The 15,698-nt window shown below is 36.7% G+C and overlaps 1 protein-coding gene across 3 annotated transcripts in view; it reads left to right on the top strand.

Annotated features, from left to right (window-relative positions):
• The window catches only part of HOOK1 (hook microtubule tethering protein 1), a 72,839-nt gene extending 57,885 nt beyond the window's left edge, over positions 1 to 14,954 (top strand). For all 3 annotated transcript variants that reach the window (XM_047725617.1, XM_047725616.1, XM_047725615.1), the window contains 7 exons: positions 2,574 to 2,667; positions 4,336 to 4,370; positions 4,914 to 4,996; positions 5,627 to 5,727; positions 7,694 to 7,795; positions 9,179 to 9,247; positions 11,459 to 14,954. In XM_047725617.1, the coding sequence (XP_047581573.1) occupies positions 2,574 to 2,667; positions 4,336 to 4,370; positions 4,914 to 4,996; positions 5,627 to 5,727; positions 7,694 to 7,795; positions 9,179 to 9,247; positions 11,459 to 11,629 (655 nt within the window). In that variant the 3' untranslated portion in view covers positions 11,630 to 14,954. The remainder of the gene's footprint in view (positions 1 to 2,573; positions 2,668 to 4,335; positions 4,371 to 4,913; positions 4,997 to 5,626; positions 5,728 to 7,693; positions 7,796 to 9,178; positions 9,248 to 11,458) is intronic.
• Positions 14,955 to 15,698: the final 744 nt, after the last annotated feature.

Below are 15,698 nucleotides of genomic sequence, written 5' to 3'. Positions count from 1 at the left end.
TGGGACTAGAAGAGATTATGCTGAGTGAAATAAGTCAAGCAGAGAGAGTCAAGTATCATACAGTTTCACTTACTTGTGGAGCATAAGGAATAGCACAGAGGACATAGGGAGATGGAGAGGAGAAGTGAGTTGGGGGAAATCGGAGAGGGAGATAAACCAAGAGAGACCACATGGACTCTGAGAAACAAACTAAGGGTTTCAGAGGGGAGAGGAATGGGGGGTTGAGAGGGCCTGGTTGTGGGTGTTAAGGAGGGCACGTATTGCATGGAACACTGGGTGTGGTGCATAAACAATGAATCTTGGAACACTGAAAAAATTTAAAAAATAGGGTTTAATGTTTAAATTGTTTTCAGCCTTTCGTGTTCATTATTTCAGCATACTTTATTAACCAGTTTGCTTATTCTTGAATTTCATTTATATGTCTTCAAATCCACAGAAAATTTAACAGGTGAATACATGATAGGTTGGCTTTGGGCTGCAGTGTGTACATGGATAGAACATAGACTGTGGAGTCAAATTTAAGCCCCTCCTCTATTTAAGTTTATTAGCTGTTCTGTGCTGGGCAAGTTAAACTCACACTTAGTATCTTCAGCTGTAAAAGTAAATGGTGTACTCATCTGATACCAATGAGGTGCTCAAGAAATAGAATGTTAAAAATATATAACATTGTTACAGTGTTCACTATATGACAGGCACTTTTCTAAGCACTTTTTTGGTATTCACTCAGAAATCCTCTTAAGAACTCTATGAAGTGATAATTATCTCTCTTTCATGGATAAGGAAGCTGAGGTCCAAGGAGGCTAAGTAACTCATCCACAGTTATAAGCTAGTAAGTTCTCAATCCCACATTTGAACTTTCTGTCAGTCTGATTCCTAAGTCCAGACTCTTAACCAATCTAACTTGCCTTTTATAAATAGCATATTTTGCTAAAAAAGTATTTGATTCTATTTGATCAAACTTTATTAGATCTTAGAGCCCACCAGGAATTTTAGATACACTTGAACCTTGTCTCTCAAACTTGTATGTATAAGTACTACATCAACATTGTAGCTTTCTGAGGGGACCATCAGATATTACTATCCCATACAGTTCAGTATCAGCACTGGAGATGGGAAGTGTCAGCTTTCAAAGAATTACTATAGGAAGATAGACATGTTGAATGATGCTTGTATTATGTGATACCTGCAATTGTGAAACAGTGGAGCCTTATAATAGGCAGGTGTGTTGGGTCATATATACATGAAAAGAGACAGATGTTTTCTCTTGCTGGTAACCTCAGTTCAGGTTACTCTTTTTTTTTTTTTTTTTTTTAAGATTTTATTTATTTATTTGACAGAGATCACAAGTAGGCTGAGAGGCAGGCAGAGAGAGAGGGGGAAGCAGGCTCCCTGCTGAGCAGAGAGCCTGATTCGGGGCTCGATCCCAGGACCCCGGGATCAGGACCCGAGCCGAAGGCAGAGGCTTTAATCCACTGAGCCACCCAGGCACCCCAGTTCAGGTTACTCTTAAAGGGTTTTTAAAGAATGAGATTCTGCCAAGTTAGAAATCTGCCCTGGTTGCTAATGTCAGTCTCTTTAATTTAAAGAGTTATAAAGAAATGGTTGGGAAATGGTGAAATGGTGGCCTGTGAAATCTTGTTGCGGCTGGTGCAACGACAGGAGCAGGGTCGAGAGGGTAAGAGAATGGAGAAAGAATAAGACTTGTAAAGAAATGAGGACAGGAGGGACACAGTGGATGATGTCCAAGCAGTGCCAATTTTATTCAAGGCTGTGAGGCATTATATAGCTAACAGAAACAATTATAAGGAAGTATCTATTTTCAGTTGATTACTCATACACACGTAACATTCACATGAAACCCCTCAAGCTTTTACGAAGCCCATTTCCCAAGCGCTGGTAGCAGATCTTCTGACGCCAGTAACTTTTGTCTACTTAGCTAATCTTTAACTAGCAATTCATGAGCTTACAAAGGTGCAATTTACAATCCGTGCAAGTACAGGGTAATCTTGTAACAGTTAAATGTACAACCCAGTTTTGCCTCTTAATACATGCAGGCAGTCACGTCAGCGAGTCTTAGGGTCCATAGCTCAGGCTCTTTCTCAAGCACAACTCAACTGATATTCAGGAGGCACGAGTCAGGGCCTGGTTTGATCCCTCACCTCTAGCTGGGTCCGTGGGCTGCTATAAATCTGAAACAAGAAGAAGAAACCTAGTTCCCATTCACTAAAGATACAAGTATAGTAAAACTGAGATCATTTCTGATTTTTTTTTCTACCAGTGAAGACAGTGCAGAGTTGATGTGCTTTTACAGCTGGCACGTAAGTATTTGACATCTTTAAATGCGGGCATATGTACTTCCATGATAAAATGTCTTCTTTTTAAGAAATATTTTCTTGTTGGTAGCCTACTATACTTACACTCTTTATTATACCTAGCCACTGACAATTGTTGGGCATTCGTAATTGTTATGAAGTGCAAACTTTGTGAGTTAAATTGCACATGTATACCTTTATAGATCCATAACTATGTTGATTTTCAATACAAGTAAATATGTATGATTCATCCTACAACAGGCTGAGCAGAGAGCGTATCCGGGAATTGCAGCAGCAGATTGAGGACCTCCAGAAGTCTTTACAGGAGCAAGGCTCCAAGGCTGAAGGAGAAAGTGTAAGTGACTTAAGCATTGTGATAAAAAGTCCACTGTGTGTGGACTCTCCGCCATGGGTCCTGATGCCCAAATTAGTCCTGTATTTGAAAGTCCTACCCTTATCTTGGGGGTGCCCTTGAATACCGTATATATCTGCATAAAGAATGCAGTGATTTTGCCAACTTGGAACCTATACGTTAATCGTACGTCTTGGAAGGTGATTTCTATCTGTCTACTTCAACAGCTATACCTAAATTCATAGGAATTCCTGATTGAGAGCATGCTGGAAGTGAGGTCTTCACAGCTCTTTTCTCAGGCTTGAGAAAAGGCCTTGTAAGTGTAGTCAGCGGTCAGAATTGAGGAAAACCTAACAGGAAGGACGAGATGTAAGACAACGATTTCTACTAAAGAGCATCGGAGAAGTGGATCACACCAACCTCCAGAGGACAGAAACCTTAATGCAGGTTTTGAAGACTTCAGTAACTCCTTATTTCTTCCCTCCTTGCATGCGGGCCGTTAGGGCCTCGCCATTTCTAATGGGCTTAAGATGGCAACATTCTAGGATGCAGATGAGAGGACTCAGCAGAGATCGAACAGCCCAAATCTGAGTATAGCTAGCAGTGTGTCTGTAGTGGATCTCTGTGTGCAGTGGGGAAAAGAAGTAAGAGTGGAGGGAGGAAGGCATTTATAGCAAAAAGATGGGCTCAGTGTATGCAGACAGAACGTGAGGTGGTTGTACCTGTTGTTGACGGGGGAGATGGTTATGAAGAGTAGGTGAAGAGATGAAGGAGAAGACTGAAAGGGTTGTGTTGTCCTCTCTGTATTTTATATGCTTTATATGATTTTCTCTTTTTTTCCCCGGGGGCTTGGAAAATAGAAATCGTCTCATGCATGGCGGCATCTCGTATGTGCATATATACGGTATTGTAACCTCTCTAATACAAATATTTTTCTAAGCCACACTAGGGAATACTTTTAAAATGGGATCTATTTGGGGGGGGGGGTACATTTTTGGATTGCAGAATTTTTAAAAGATTTTATGTTTCTCTTTTTAAAAGGTATTAGTGTCTGAGTTATATTTCAGATTATATATTTTAAACCCTTCATTTATCTAGTCAGTAGAGGATCTTGAACCAGTATTGCAATTTAAAGTCCTCCTTTTTAAAGAGGAAGTTTTATGTTTTAAATTTTATTTTTTAAAAAAATTTACTTCATTTTGATGTTAATATTAAAGTGCTTATATTTGTAATGATAAAGCTTTATTATAAAGATAATTATTTAAGTCTATTCTTCACTAAAGGCCTAAAATCTTAAAATTTATATTTTAAATAATGATTTTTAAGTGTTTGATACTCCTCAGTATATCACATTCAGCTTGCATTTGCTATTTTTCTTTCAAGTTTAAATTTTATTTTCATGGTATTGAAATATGAAGAAATAGGAAGCATTTTTCTTTTTACTATTGTACTCATCCTTCTTTCATTTCCTAACCTCCTTTCCTTTCCCTTTGAAGTCAATAATACCTAAAATTTCATGTTTTTACAAGTATGTTATTAGAAATACAAATTTTTAAAACATTTATAATTTTAAGTAATATACTTCAAAAGGAAGTAAAGAGATTTTGATGTCTGGAAAATTTATCTTTGTCACAATAGATATCTTACAGCAACTTTTTTTAATTTTTATAGTCCAGCAAACTAAAGCAGAAGTTGGAAGCTCATATGTAAGTAAAACTGATATTTCATTTCAAATATGAAAAGGGAAGGGTTTTAAAAACTTCTAACGTTAGTGTCCTTTTCTGATTTCATTTATAAGAAAAATCCCCTGATGGCAATGAATGGTTCATCACTGCCACCAAGAAGCGAAAAGAACAATGTTCTAAAATGTTCAGCCTGCCTGCCAGTGATCCCAGATCCTACATTTTTCAATCATTAATGTCATTTGAAGAGTTTACAAAGCAGACAACTGTCACAACTTGACTATGTGATGTGGGATGTTTAACCAATAAAATATTTCCTTTGACTTTCTTAGGAAGCAAGGATGGCAAGGGGAAAAAATTAACATTTTTAGCACCTATCATGTGCCAGGCAGCTTACCTTCTCACAGTAACCCCTATAATATTTGGCAGGTATTACTCCCATTTCCCAGGTGAGGAGATTCAGGATCAGAAAGTGATATGCCCACAGTCCACAGATACGTGGCAGAAATCAGTTTTCATTCTTAGGTCTGTTTGCTCCCAAAACTCCATGCTCTTTCCACTACTTAGGGAAAAACTAACTGAGGTCCAGGAAGAATTACAGAAGAAACAGGAACTCATTGAAGATCTTCAGCCAGATGTAAACCAGAACGGTAGGTATTTGTAAAAACCTGGATCAGACTACGCCTAGGAACTTGCCCTCTTTAGTTGAAGGATGCAAGAACCATGTACTGGTTTCTGGACACTCCATGAATACATACATTGCAAAGAAAAACCATGATAATTTTCTAGTGATTTAAGTAATCAGTAAATGATCTAATCTTAAAGCAAAAAAAAAATCTAATAAAATGAACTGATTGATATATAGGAGTATCAAACATTGTAAAATATAGTAGAATTAATACTATGGAAATATAAATAAAATAATGTATAATCAAATTAAAATAACCTTTAAACATTGTGTAGAAGGAATGCTTTATTTTCTAATGATGTTTGTGATTACATTGTAAAGTGTGTTTGCTCATCGAAACACTGGAGACAAAGTAGAAAAATAGTTAGATAAAGCAGATTATAGATATTTTTTAAGAAAGAATAATACGAACTAATCAAGAATGTATTGGTTGTAGTTCAAAAGTTTTAGATAAGAATTCATTACAAAGAAGAAATAAACATTTCTCTTTTAAGTTCTCTTATCAGTCTTTAGAAAAAATATGATAGAATTTTTGTGTGAAAAAAAATTTTTGTTTTAAATCGGTCATGTTTCATTTCCTTTTCAATAACAGCACAAAAGATCAGTGAACTTGAAGCTGCTCTTCAGAAGAAAGATGAAGATATGAAAGCGATGGAGGAGAGATATAAAATGTACTTGGAGAAAGCAAGAAATGTGAGTGACTAATCTTTTGGAGCCCAAATCTTCTGACCCATTTTCTTATTAGGCCAGTCCTGTCTGTGGAACTGTTCCTCCTGTCTCTGGGTCCCATCACTTTGTTCTCTCCCACCTGCCTTGCGGGTCAGTTCTCATGCTCTCTCACTCTCACTCATGAGCATCGGGTAAAACAAACATGGGGCTTTATTGGGACAGTTTCAGCGGGGACTGGAGTGACCTCATTAGGGGAGATGACTGTTAGGAAGTATGGAGGCGTTAGCTCTTAAAGTGAAAGTTTGCCTTTTGTGAAAATTTAGCTCTTCGGACTCGTTTAAAGTTATAGTCTTCAATCTAGATGAGACAGTTAAGCACTATTCAGTTGATGTTTACCAGACTTAATATTTTTTGCCTTATTTCAAACTTAAATATCTGTAAGTACTATTCTCATAAAATCTTCTATTCCATGAATACTGGATATTTTCCTAATTAATTGTAAGTATTCTCTCTTAGAGAATGCTAATATATTTTTTCTAGTTATTGAATAAAAGGATTATATGATGAAGCTTTAAAATGCTGCTAGTATTTTTGTTCTTTTTATGTTTAAGCTTTATAAGTTGTATATCGTACCTGCATCAATAGCTAAACCTCTCGATCTCAGAAAGTAGAAGTTACTTCTTGATCACAGGAAGCCCATTGTTCAGTGGGGGAGGGGCTCTGCTCCATGCAATCTGCCAGAGCCCCCAGCTGACAGAGGCTTTGCCTCCTTGAACATGGCGTTCCCAAGCTCACTGGAGATAGTCCAGCTGGTAGATGAGGGAGGCCAGCCTTGACTGCACTGGAGGAGACTCGTGACGGTGCAGGCCTGGGAGCCGTGAACCACTTTCACCCTCATTTCAGTGGGCAGAATGTAGGCACCCAGCTCCACCCACCTAGAGAGCCCTGCTACTTGTATGCAGTCAGGCGCTGCCACCATCCTGTTTCTCTCAACTGCAAAAGTGTAAATGCTCTTAGTCACAAGCAGTGTCTTTGTAGTGTGTCTTTGTAGTTAAATTATGATTTAAACTCTGCTTTTATAATGTGACCTCTATGAGGGCAGATACCAAGTCTCCTACATCCCCACTGTCCCCATCAGTGCCTCCCATATTTGGCACTCAGCAAATTGCTTTGAACGACCTGCAGGAATGTTTAACATACTACCTTTTAGTCTTTTTCCTTTACCTCTATAAATATAGGTGAAATCTTCCTAAGTCTTTAGATCATTTTAAATCTTTGTTAATAGATTTGTAATTACATCATACTGATGCTCTTGTTATTGAAAATTTGTTTGTTCCTGATGTACACCTGATATTTCTGAGTTAATTTTTTGTTATACTGCTGGCTACATAGTTTGGTTGAGTCTCTGAATAACATTCTGACTGAATGTCTTTTACCTAGCTTTTAGTAATTGCCATAAATGTGATTGAGCCACCCTCTGGTTTGCAGATAAAATCACCAATTTCCATTATATTGATCCTTATGTATTGAATTACATTTAACTAGGTAATGGTAGTAGAAAAGATTGTTGCTATGAAATTTTTTGATACTTTGTACAATCAGTAAGTTCCCATATAATTATCAAATTCATCTTAATTAAAAAAATACTCATCATTATAAATATGGAAAGTGTTACTTCAAGACCTTAGTGCTCAAAGCTTAATAACACTAAATTACTGTATGAGTACCAAGACTTGGAGAAAGGAAATTTTATTTTGGGAGAGGGATCTTTCCATTTTTGTACTGAAGTTTGATAACCATCGGACCTTTATGGAATGCTATTTATATTTTTCAAATTTAATTGCCAAATAAGCCATAGTTAGTACCTGGATAATTTTACTTTCTGGATATTTTACCACTTTACTTACAGAGATACTGTAGATGATGATACTATATTTCAATACTTTATAAGATAAAGTAAATGTGAAATATAATTTTTTTCTTTAAACAGGTAATAAAAACTTTAGATCCCAAATTAAATCCAGCATCAGCTGAAATAATGCTACTTAGAAAGCAGTTGGCAGAGAAAGAGAGAAGAATTGAGATTCTAGAGGTAAAATTTTCATATTCACACATTTCTTTTGAATTATCCCGTGTAACCCTGGTGATTAATTGCTGTCACATATCTGCTGTAAATGATCAAGTCTCGCAAGAAGTTGGTTGAGGTCAGAAGTTAGAGATGTCATGTTTTAGCACTCTGTGTTTATTAGAGTCTCGCTAGCCCGTGAGATTGGTCTCTGCAAGTGTATGTACTCTGCTGCTTTTTATCTCTCTTCCCCACAACAGCCAATCGTATGGATATCCCTTAGTGTCTAGTAGAGTTCTGCTATATTAGCTCCTTTTAAAATTATACAGATTAGAGTTCATTCAGAAAATATGAAAGAAAGAAGGGAGGAAGGGAAAGGAAAAGGACCAAACTCACCTTTTAAAAAAGGTACTGTACTCAGTTAACCAGATTTTCTTTCTCTTTTCTTCTCCCTGTTCCTTGAACACTTGAACCTAAGTAAACTCTTTAGCTGCAATTCCTAGGGGAAGAAAGTGCTCACAGAATCCAGTAAGCCCTTGCACTAAAGTGGCAGTATTGGTTATTAATCATGCACAGCTGTGGTAGTGATGACATCTTTTCATTAATTAGCTGAGTCTTTTAAGTTTTAAAAGTTATTTTTGTGCTAATGATATCATTTTTACTAGCTGGGTTATGTATTTCAGTCTGGAATTGTGTGTTTGTAGATTTTATGATTAGGCATGTTGTAGGTTCCTTTGCAAAATGTTTTCTATCATATATATAATAGCATGATGCTCATGATACAGAAAGCATACAAGAAATGGGGGAGGCACATGAGCGTCTTGCTGTAGGAACATTGATGGTTTAGTTTATAGCTTTTTATGAGTCAGTTGTATCAAGTGCTCAGTGAAATTACAATATTTGCTATATTCGAGGAATTAAGACATGGATGTCAAGGGTAGTATGCAAACATGGCCACAAGCAGTCTAGTATACAGATCACCAAGAATGAAGAGAGAAAAATTTGTGTTAAGCTTTTTAGGGATTTTAAAGGATTTTCTGGGATATGTTCTACTATATCCTCTCTCTCCTTCATTTTCACTCCTCCATAGGTGCAGCTCTGTTTTGTCATTTAAGCCAGTTGCTACTTTCTTTTCTAGAGGTAGGGACAGTCGCATGAGAATCATCAGTTTCTGTTGTTGTTGAACATCTGTTCTCCCAGCAAAATTTCTGAAATAAATATTTCCTAGTCATGGTCTTACTCTTTCTTAAGGGCATTGTGTGTGCATTCTCATGATTCTGTCAGAATTTGACTGCTTTATGCCGCACAGTGCATTTTTTAAATTCTAAATGAGCACAGTGAAAAATGATTCCATTTTTGGTAGTTTGAGTTTATTTCTGGGATCTTGATAGTCCTTGTTTCTTTTTCTAGAGTGAATGTAAAGTAGCAAAATTCCGTGATTATGAAGAAAAACTCATTGTTTCTGCCTGGTACAATAAGGTGAGTTGACATGCAGCCAGTGATTGGATGTTGTGTTTATTAAACATTTTGACCATGAACCATAGGAGGAATACATTTTATACCAAAGATCAGTACCTGTACATGTTTACATGTATAACTGAACAGAATTTACCCTGACTGTGTACCTTATACTCCGGTATCTCCTGTCACATTCTCTCTCTCTCTTTTTTTTTTAACATTAGTCATGCTTAAAATTGTATATTTTAGTTTGATGTTTTTGGTTGATTTTGACCTTCTCAGAATCACTAAATTGATTTTGTAACTCATCAACTTTTAATTGATACACATGAAGCAGACATACAACAGTTCATAAATATTTCAAAAATTGTCTTATTTGAGTGAAAATATTTAATTTGTGCTTTATATGGGTTTCTCTAGAAGTAGGAATATCTGTGCAATGCAAAATTAAGTGCGTCTAGTACTCAACATTTATTTTAACATCCTGAAAAGCCTCTGTATCTTTCACTTTTTTTTTTTAAGATTTTATTTATTTATTTGATAGGCAGAGATCACAAGTAGGGAGAGAGGTAGGCAGAGAGAGAGAGGAAGGGAAGCAAGCGTCCTGCTGAGCGGAGAGCCCGATGTGGGGCTCGATCCCAGGACCCTGAGATCATGACCTGAGCCGAAGGCAGAGGCTTTAACCCACTGAGCCACCCAGGTGCCCCTCACTGTTTGTTTGTTTTGTTTTGTTTTTTTAATCAGGAATGCTCTTCAGTAATTGTCTGTTATAACAAGTAGAGAGTAGTATAAAATTATTTGAAGTGTGTATTTATTTTATCATCCGTATTCTCAGCAAGATGTTTTCATGGTATTTCATGATGTATATGGTTCTTTTGGGTTATTTTAATCCGCAGAGAGAGTGGACACAGCCATTATCTACATTAGCTGCTGCTTGTTTAGTATGAGAGAATATCAGTTTATGAACTCTGTCTGTGTGTGAACATGGTGCTTCACCACACAGAACTGGGTGCCCTGCTTCAAACATGCCCGCTCTTCTGTGCCACTGTACTTTTTGTCTGCTCTTTCCTTCCTTCTCTGTTTGGCAAAATCCGGCTTAATTTAGCAAGGCTGTGGATCAGTATTCTTTTTTTTTTTTTTTTTTTTTTAAGATTTTATTTATTTATTTGACAGAGATCACAAGTAGGCAGAGAGGCAGGTAGAGAGAGAGAGGAAGGGAAGCAGGCTCCCTGCTGAGCAGAGAGCCCGATGTGGGGCTCAATCCCAGGACCCTGGGATCATGACCTGAGCCGAAGGCAGAGGCTTTAACCCACTGAGCCACCCAGGCGCCCCAATTTAGCAAGGCTGTGAAGGAAATTATAGGTGAGGTGTTCCTGGAACCTTCTGTCATGAGTCAGTCAGCCTAGTTGGGACTGGGAACGGTGTATTATTTTCTTTGTTCCTCTGTAGTCTCTTGATACATAAATTATTAAATATAGTTGAGCCAAATAACACATTATTTATTAATTTTCTACCCATGTCTTTTGAACATTTACTATTTTCTATATATTACACTAGTTACTCATGATTCTAAGCTTAGTAAAATCGTGTTGTGTGTCTAGTGAGAAAAAGGAATGATTTCTCTTCCTATGAAACTCACCGTCCACAATCACCATCCTTCATCATGCATCAGTATGTAGATAGGTGATAGTGAATGTCAGCTGTGATGCATGCATCAGAAGACCTGTTAGAGCACAAGTTGTTGTACTCATGTGCAGAACATCTGATTTAGTAGGTCTGGCCAGAGTCTACAGGGGAGAACTTGCATTTTTAACAAATTTCCATTGTGCAAATGGTATTCTGGGGACCACATTTGAGAACCATTGATCTGAGTTTTTCTCTTGTGCTGTGTATGCTCACAGTGGGTAGAGTGAAGGCCCAAACACAAAGACTTACCATGGAACCTTTTTTTATTGTTATAATTAAAGTTAACCTTATTATTTTAAGCTACTCTTCTTAATGATTTCAAATTCAGTAGGTTAAAATAGAGAAACTGGATTTTATGCCTTCGTTTCTCTTCCTTGCTAGCATGATTATGTACAGGTCAATTAGCTTCTGAACTCTTCACTTTTTCTATAAAATGAGGAGGACAGCAGCTTTATCGAATTTGGGGGATTAAATGACTTAATTTTTGTGAAAAGCATTTTACAGACTCTAAATAGTCTTGTTATTTGTTTGCTTATGTTTGTTCAGAGTCTAGCATTCCAGAAACTGGGGATGGAATCTAGACTCGTGAGCAGCAGTGGTGCCTGCAAGGACCCTGGGGCGTGTGCTCCCGCACGGTCATTCCTGGCACAGCAGCGGCACATCACCAACACCAGAAGAAACCTCTCTGTCAAAGTTCCTGCTACCACACCTGATTAAACTACAACAGAAAACATAAACAGAAGTGCCCTTAAAATAGTTTATATCCTTCAGTTAACTTCCAGGTTGGAAAAGAAATTGATGGTGGTGTATATCAGCTATTTAAAAATCAGTATGCATAAAATGAATTTTGTCAGCTGACTTTGGAAACAAAATACAGAATTAGCTGTTTCTCTAAGGGAGCACACTTGAGTAATTGGAAGATGTAATTAGGCACACATCTCAAACAGTTGTCTTCTGAGAGTGTTGTAAGTTCATATTGACTTGGTATATTTTAATGTCTTCAGTTTTACCAGTAACTTGGTTAATTTACAATGTGTAATCAGTAGTAAGTAATTTAAAAACGTATCTATATTCGTTTTATTGTTTTGGTTATAAAAATAGTCTTGAGGTAGGTACTTGGAGAACTATACAAGTTAGATTTTTTGACTTGAGATATATATATATCTATATATTGATATATAGATATATATATATCTCAAGTCAAAAAATCTAACTTGTATAGTTTTATATATATAAGGTTTTACCTCTATCCTCTATCCTCAAATCTGTCATCAGGTGGGTCTATTTATCATGTAATGGAAGATTGGACTATTGCAGTGACTTCTGCCATCGTAAAAGGGACTAGTTGGAGATTCTGCAGATCCAGGAGACTTCACAGTTCTTCTGTGTCCCTGCTGTAAACGAGGGCTTCTGTACAGCATGGTTGACATGCTAACGGTATGGAATGAACGGACTTGTACAAAAGGTGATTTTTCTGGTGGGAAGCAAGGCAAAAAATATAATTTGTGTGGAACAGTATACCTGTTTTTAGTATGATTATAATTATTGCTTTTAAGCATAGGATAATCAGGGCTTTTGTTGAAAAACATACTATAATAGTTTTTTCCATGTACTGCAAGGAGGTGGTACAGTGAGGAAACAGTCTGGAATCCATCTGACTTCTGTTTACGAATTTAAGGAACCTGTCTGGGACTCAGTTCTTGGTATTCAGTGCACTTCTGTCCAAAGCTCATCTTTTCACAGGTGTTGTTTTCTAATTTGGGGGGCCACTTTTAAGAGTCACACTTCAGAACTTTAGTTGAATTAAATCTGTGCTGTCCAGTATCGTAGCCACAAGCCATGTGTGGCAATTTCAATAAAACTATTTAAGATGAAAAATTCAGTTCCTTGGTCATCCGCCACATTTCCAGATGCTCAGCAGCCACGTGTGGCTGGTGGCTACGGTATTGGAAAGTGCAGATATAAAAAATGTCCATCATTGCAAAAAGTTCTGTTGGACGGTGCTGTACTTTTTATAGTAACTTTGAAATACTCTTTGATATTTGACGACAAAAGAAGAAAAATGTCAGAGCTATTTCAGATATGAAACGGAACTGAATTGTGACATAACGAGCAGTTTGCATTCCTTAGAGTTGAATAGCTTATGTTGTGACGTTCATTGTTAACCTTTCCAGCCGTTCACAACTGCATACCTATCAGCGGATGTCTGAGCCATGTGATCGGGCCCAAGTACTGGCCTCTGCTCTAGGTGTAGAGCAGCAACCATAAACAATATATATAAGCAAAATGGATATTTTTGTGTTTCAATACAATTTTATTTACAAAAACTGGACATAGGACATATTTGGCCTGCAGTAGACCCCGGTCTGGATTTTATTGTCAGCCTTTCTTTGTGTATATGAGTATTGTTCCATTTACAGTATTACTCAATTAAATACTTGGTTTCTGGATTTTCTACCGGTCCATTTTTTTCTAATCACCGACGATACATGAATTTCCTACTGCAGTTAGGTCTCTTAAGACTAGGAAGCAGCTCCCGGGATGTGTTGTCTCATCAGGGTTACTTCTGTTGACTACCTCCTAGATTTTGATGTTTTTTTATTGGTGCAATTTTTTTGTTGGTTTGCATTTTTGTATATTCTTAGAGTCTGCTTGCCTGCAACTTTTAGTGAAACGAAATAGCCCTTTGAAAATATTTTAGCATGCTATTAAAATTTTCCAGATATTATGGCATTTTGGTATATTTGGTCAATGTAAAACATCTGCTCCTTTGGTGTTTACTACTTGCTTAGTAGTAGCTACTTTACTACTTGAGATTTTACAAGCTCTTCAAGCTCCCTTTTATTGGAATTTATTGTAAAACATCAATTTCAACAAATTAGTATTTTCACAGTCAATTACTCATAGATTTTCAATTATTGTATTTGGAATTTCTAAATAATTCATGCAATTTCTGAATTAGGACAGAAGGCTAGATTCTTTTTTTAATAGAGAAAAAATTTTGTGATTTATCACTTTTCTAGTTGATCAGTGGAATTTAAGACGCTCAATATAGAGGTATTTATACAAGAGTAATGTAAAGTTCTGTATTATTGTGATTAACCATACGGAAATTCAGGAACTGATCAGAAGTGAGATTCTTTTCCACATCTGGTTAATGTAGTGAGATTGACACCCTGTGGGTGACGCAGCATTACAGATATTTATCATGAACCATGGTTTATCCATGACTGTGTTGTGAGGCTTGAGTGCACATGCCAGGGAGGAGAAATCCAGCATTTCTCTGTCTGAGAAGGAATTGAATGTCTCAGTGATAAAAGATTAAACCACAGACCAATTTGAAAATGATCCGTAATTTTGAGCATTTGCTCTGAAATGAATATTCCTCTTTTTAAAATAAAAAGTGTGTATACGTATGACAGTGATCACTTAATATATTGAGAAATATTTGAAGTTCATTCTATTTTTTCAATGAGTAAGGCTATTGAACTGATGATTTAATATAGATTAAGAATTAATGTCTTATCTAGAAACACTAAACTGAGTATCCTTCATTAAAATGTCATCACCTTTGGTAACTGGATTGCTAATTTGAGCATTAGATAATGCTTCTACATCTACACCTCTTTCTGTATTTTGGCACATTTGGCTCTGTGGGGTGGCTTTTAGGTTACAGTACTGTGTTAGGTTCTCCGTATGCATATTTAATGCGAACATTCCTATGTAAAAATGTGTGTGTATGGTTATATGCATACATTCCTATTGTGAACCTGTACATCGCAAAGTAGTTTGGAAATTTGTAAAGCACAACCATTAAAGAAAATAGTGTGCAGTTATTAAACTTGATGTAGCTTCAATGTTATGTTTAGTTTATAAAAAGTTCTTTCTATTTTCTATGGCAAAGACTTTGACACTTGAAAAATAGAAGCAATACTTGATTTATTTTTGTAAGTATTTAGGATATTATTTTAAATGATTGTCCAATAACAGTATAATAGTTGTGAAAGGTTTTTAATAAACTTCCTGATTTCTGTGTCTTACAGTTAAGTGGATTTTTTAGCGGGTACAAGTGCACTGTTTATTTGCTGCTTTAAATAAAGGACTTCAAATATTTAGTTTGTTAAAGAAAAATAATTGCATCAACTTAATTCCTCTAACTTTGTTTTTCATTTGAATTTTTTGGTGAATAAGAAGATGTGTAAAAGTGATTTGCTGGTGTTCCCTTTTATGTCTCCAGGTTCATCACTGTAATCTAGACATTTTGCATTACCATGAAATCCAGAATATTTCTGGGTTTTCTTTGGCAGAGATTACTACTTACCTCTTCACATCCATTCTCCCCTTCTTCCTTCAGTAAGAGAATGCCATATTTTTAGTTTGTTACATTTGCCATCCAATGATGGGAGTGGAGGCAGGGAGAATAACTATTTCCCAGACACCATTGTAACTAGGTGGGGCCATTTAACTAAGTTCTGGCCAAAAGGGTGTGAATAGTAGTGAGGGGGAACCCTCAGGGACAGTAGAACAAGGAAGAAGACATTTGGTTCTCTGATACTGCTGTCCAGTCATACCAGCTGTCACTTCCAGACCAAATTTCTCATAAGCAGTTTTTTTATTTTTATTTTTTTTTATTTTTTTTTTAAAAGATTTTATTTATTTATTTGACAGAGATAGATCACAAGTAGGCAGAGAGGCAGGCAGAGAGAGAGAGAGAGGGAAGCAGGCTCCCTGCTGAGCAGAGAGCCCGATGTGGGGCTCGATCCCAGGAAACCTGAGATCATGACCT

The sequence above is a fragment of the Lutra lutra genome, chromosome 4 (assembly GCF_902655055.1).
Source record: "Lutra lutra chromosome 4, mLutLut1.2, whole genome shotgun sequence".
In the NCBI taxonomy this organism is placed as follows: domain Eukaryota; kingdom Metazoa; phylum Chordata; class Mammalia; order Carnivora; family Mustelidae; genus Lutra; species Lutra lutra.
The sequence above is the reverse complement of the archived record's forward strand: the minus strand, read 5'-3'. Positions and strand labels throughout refer to the sequence as shown.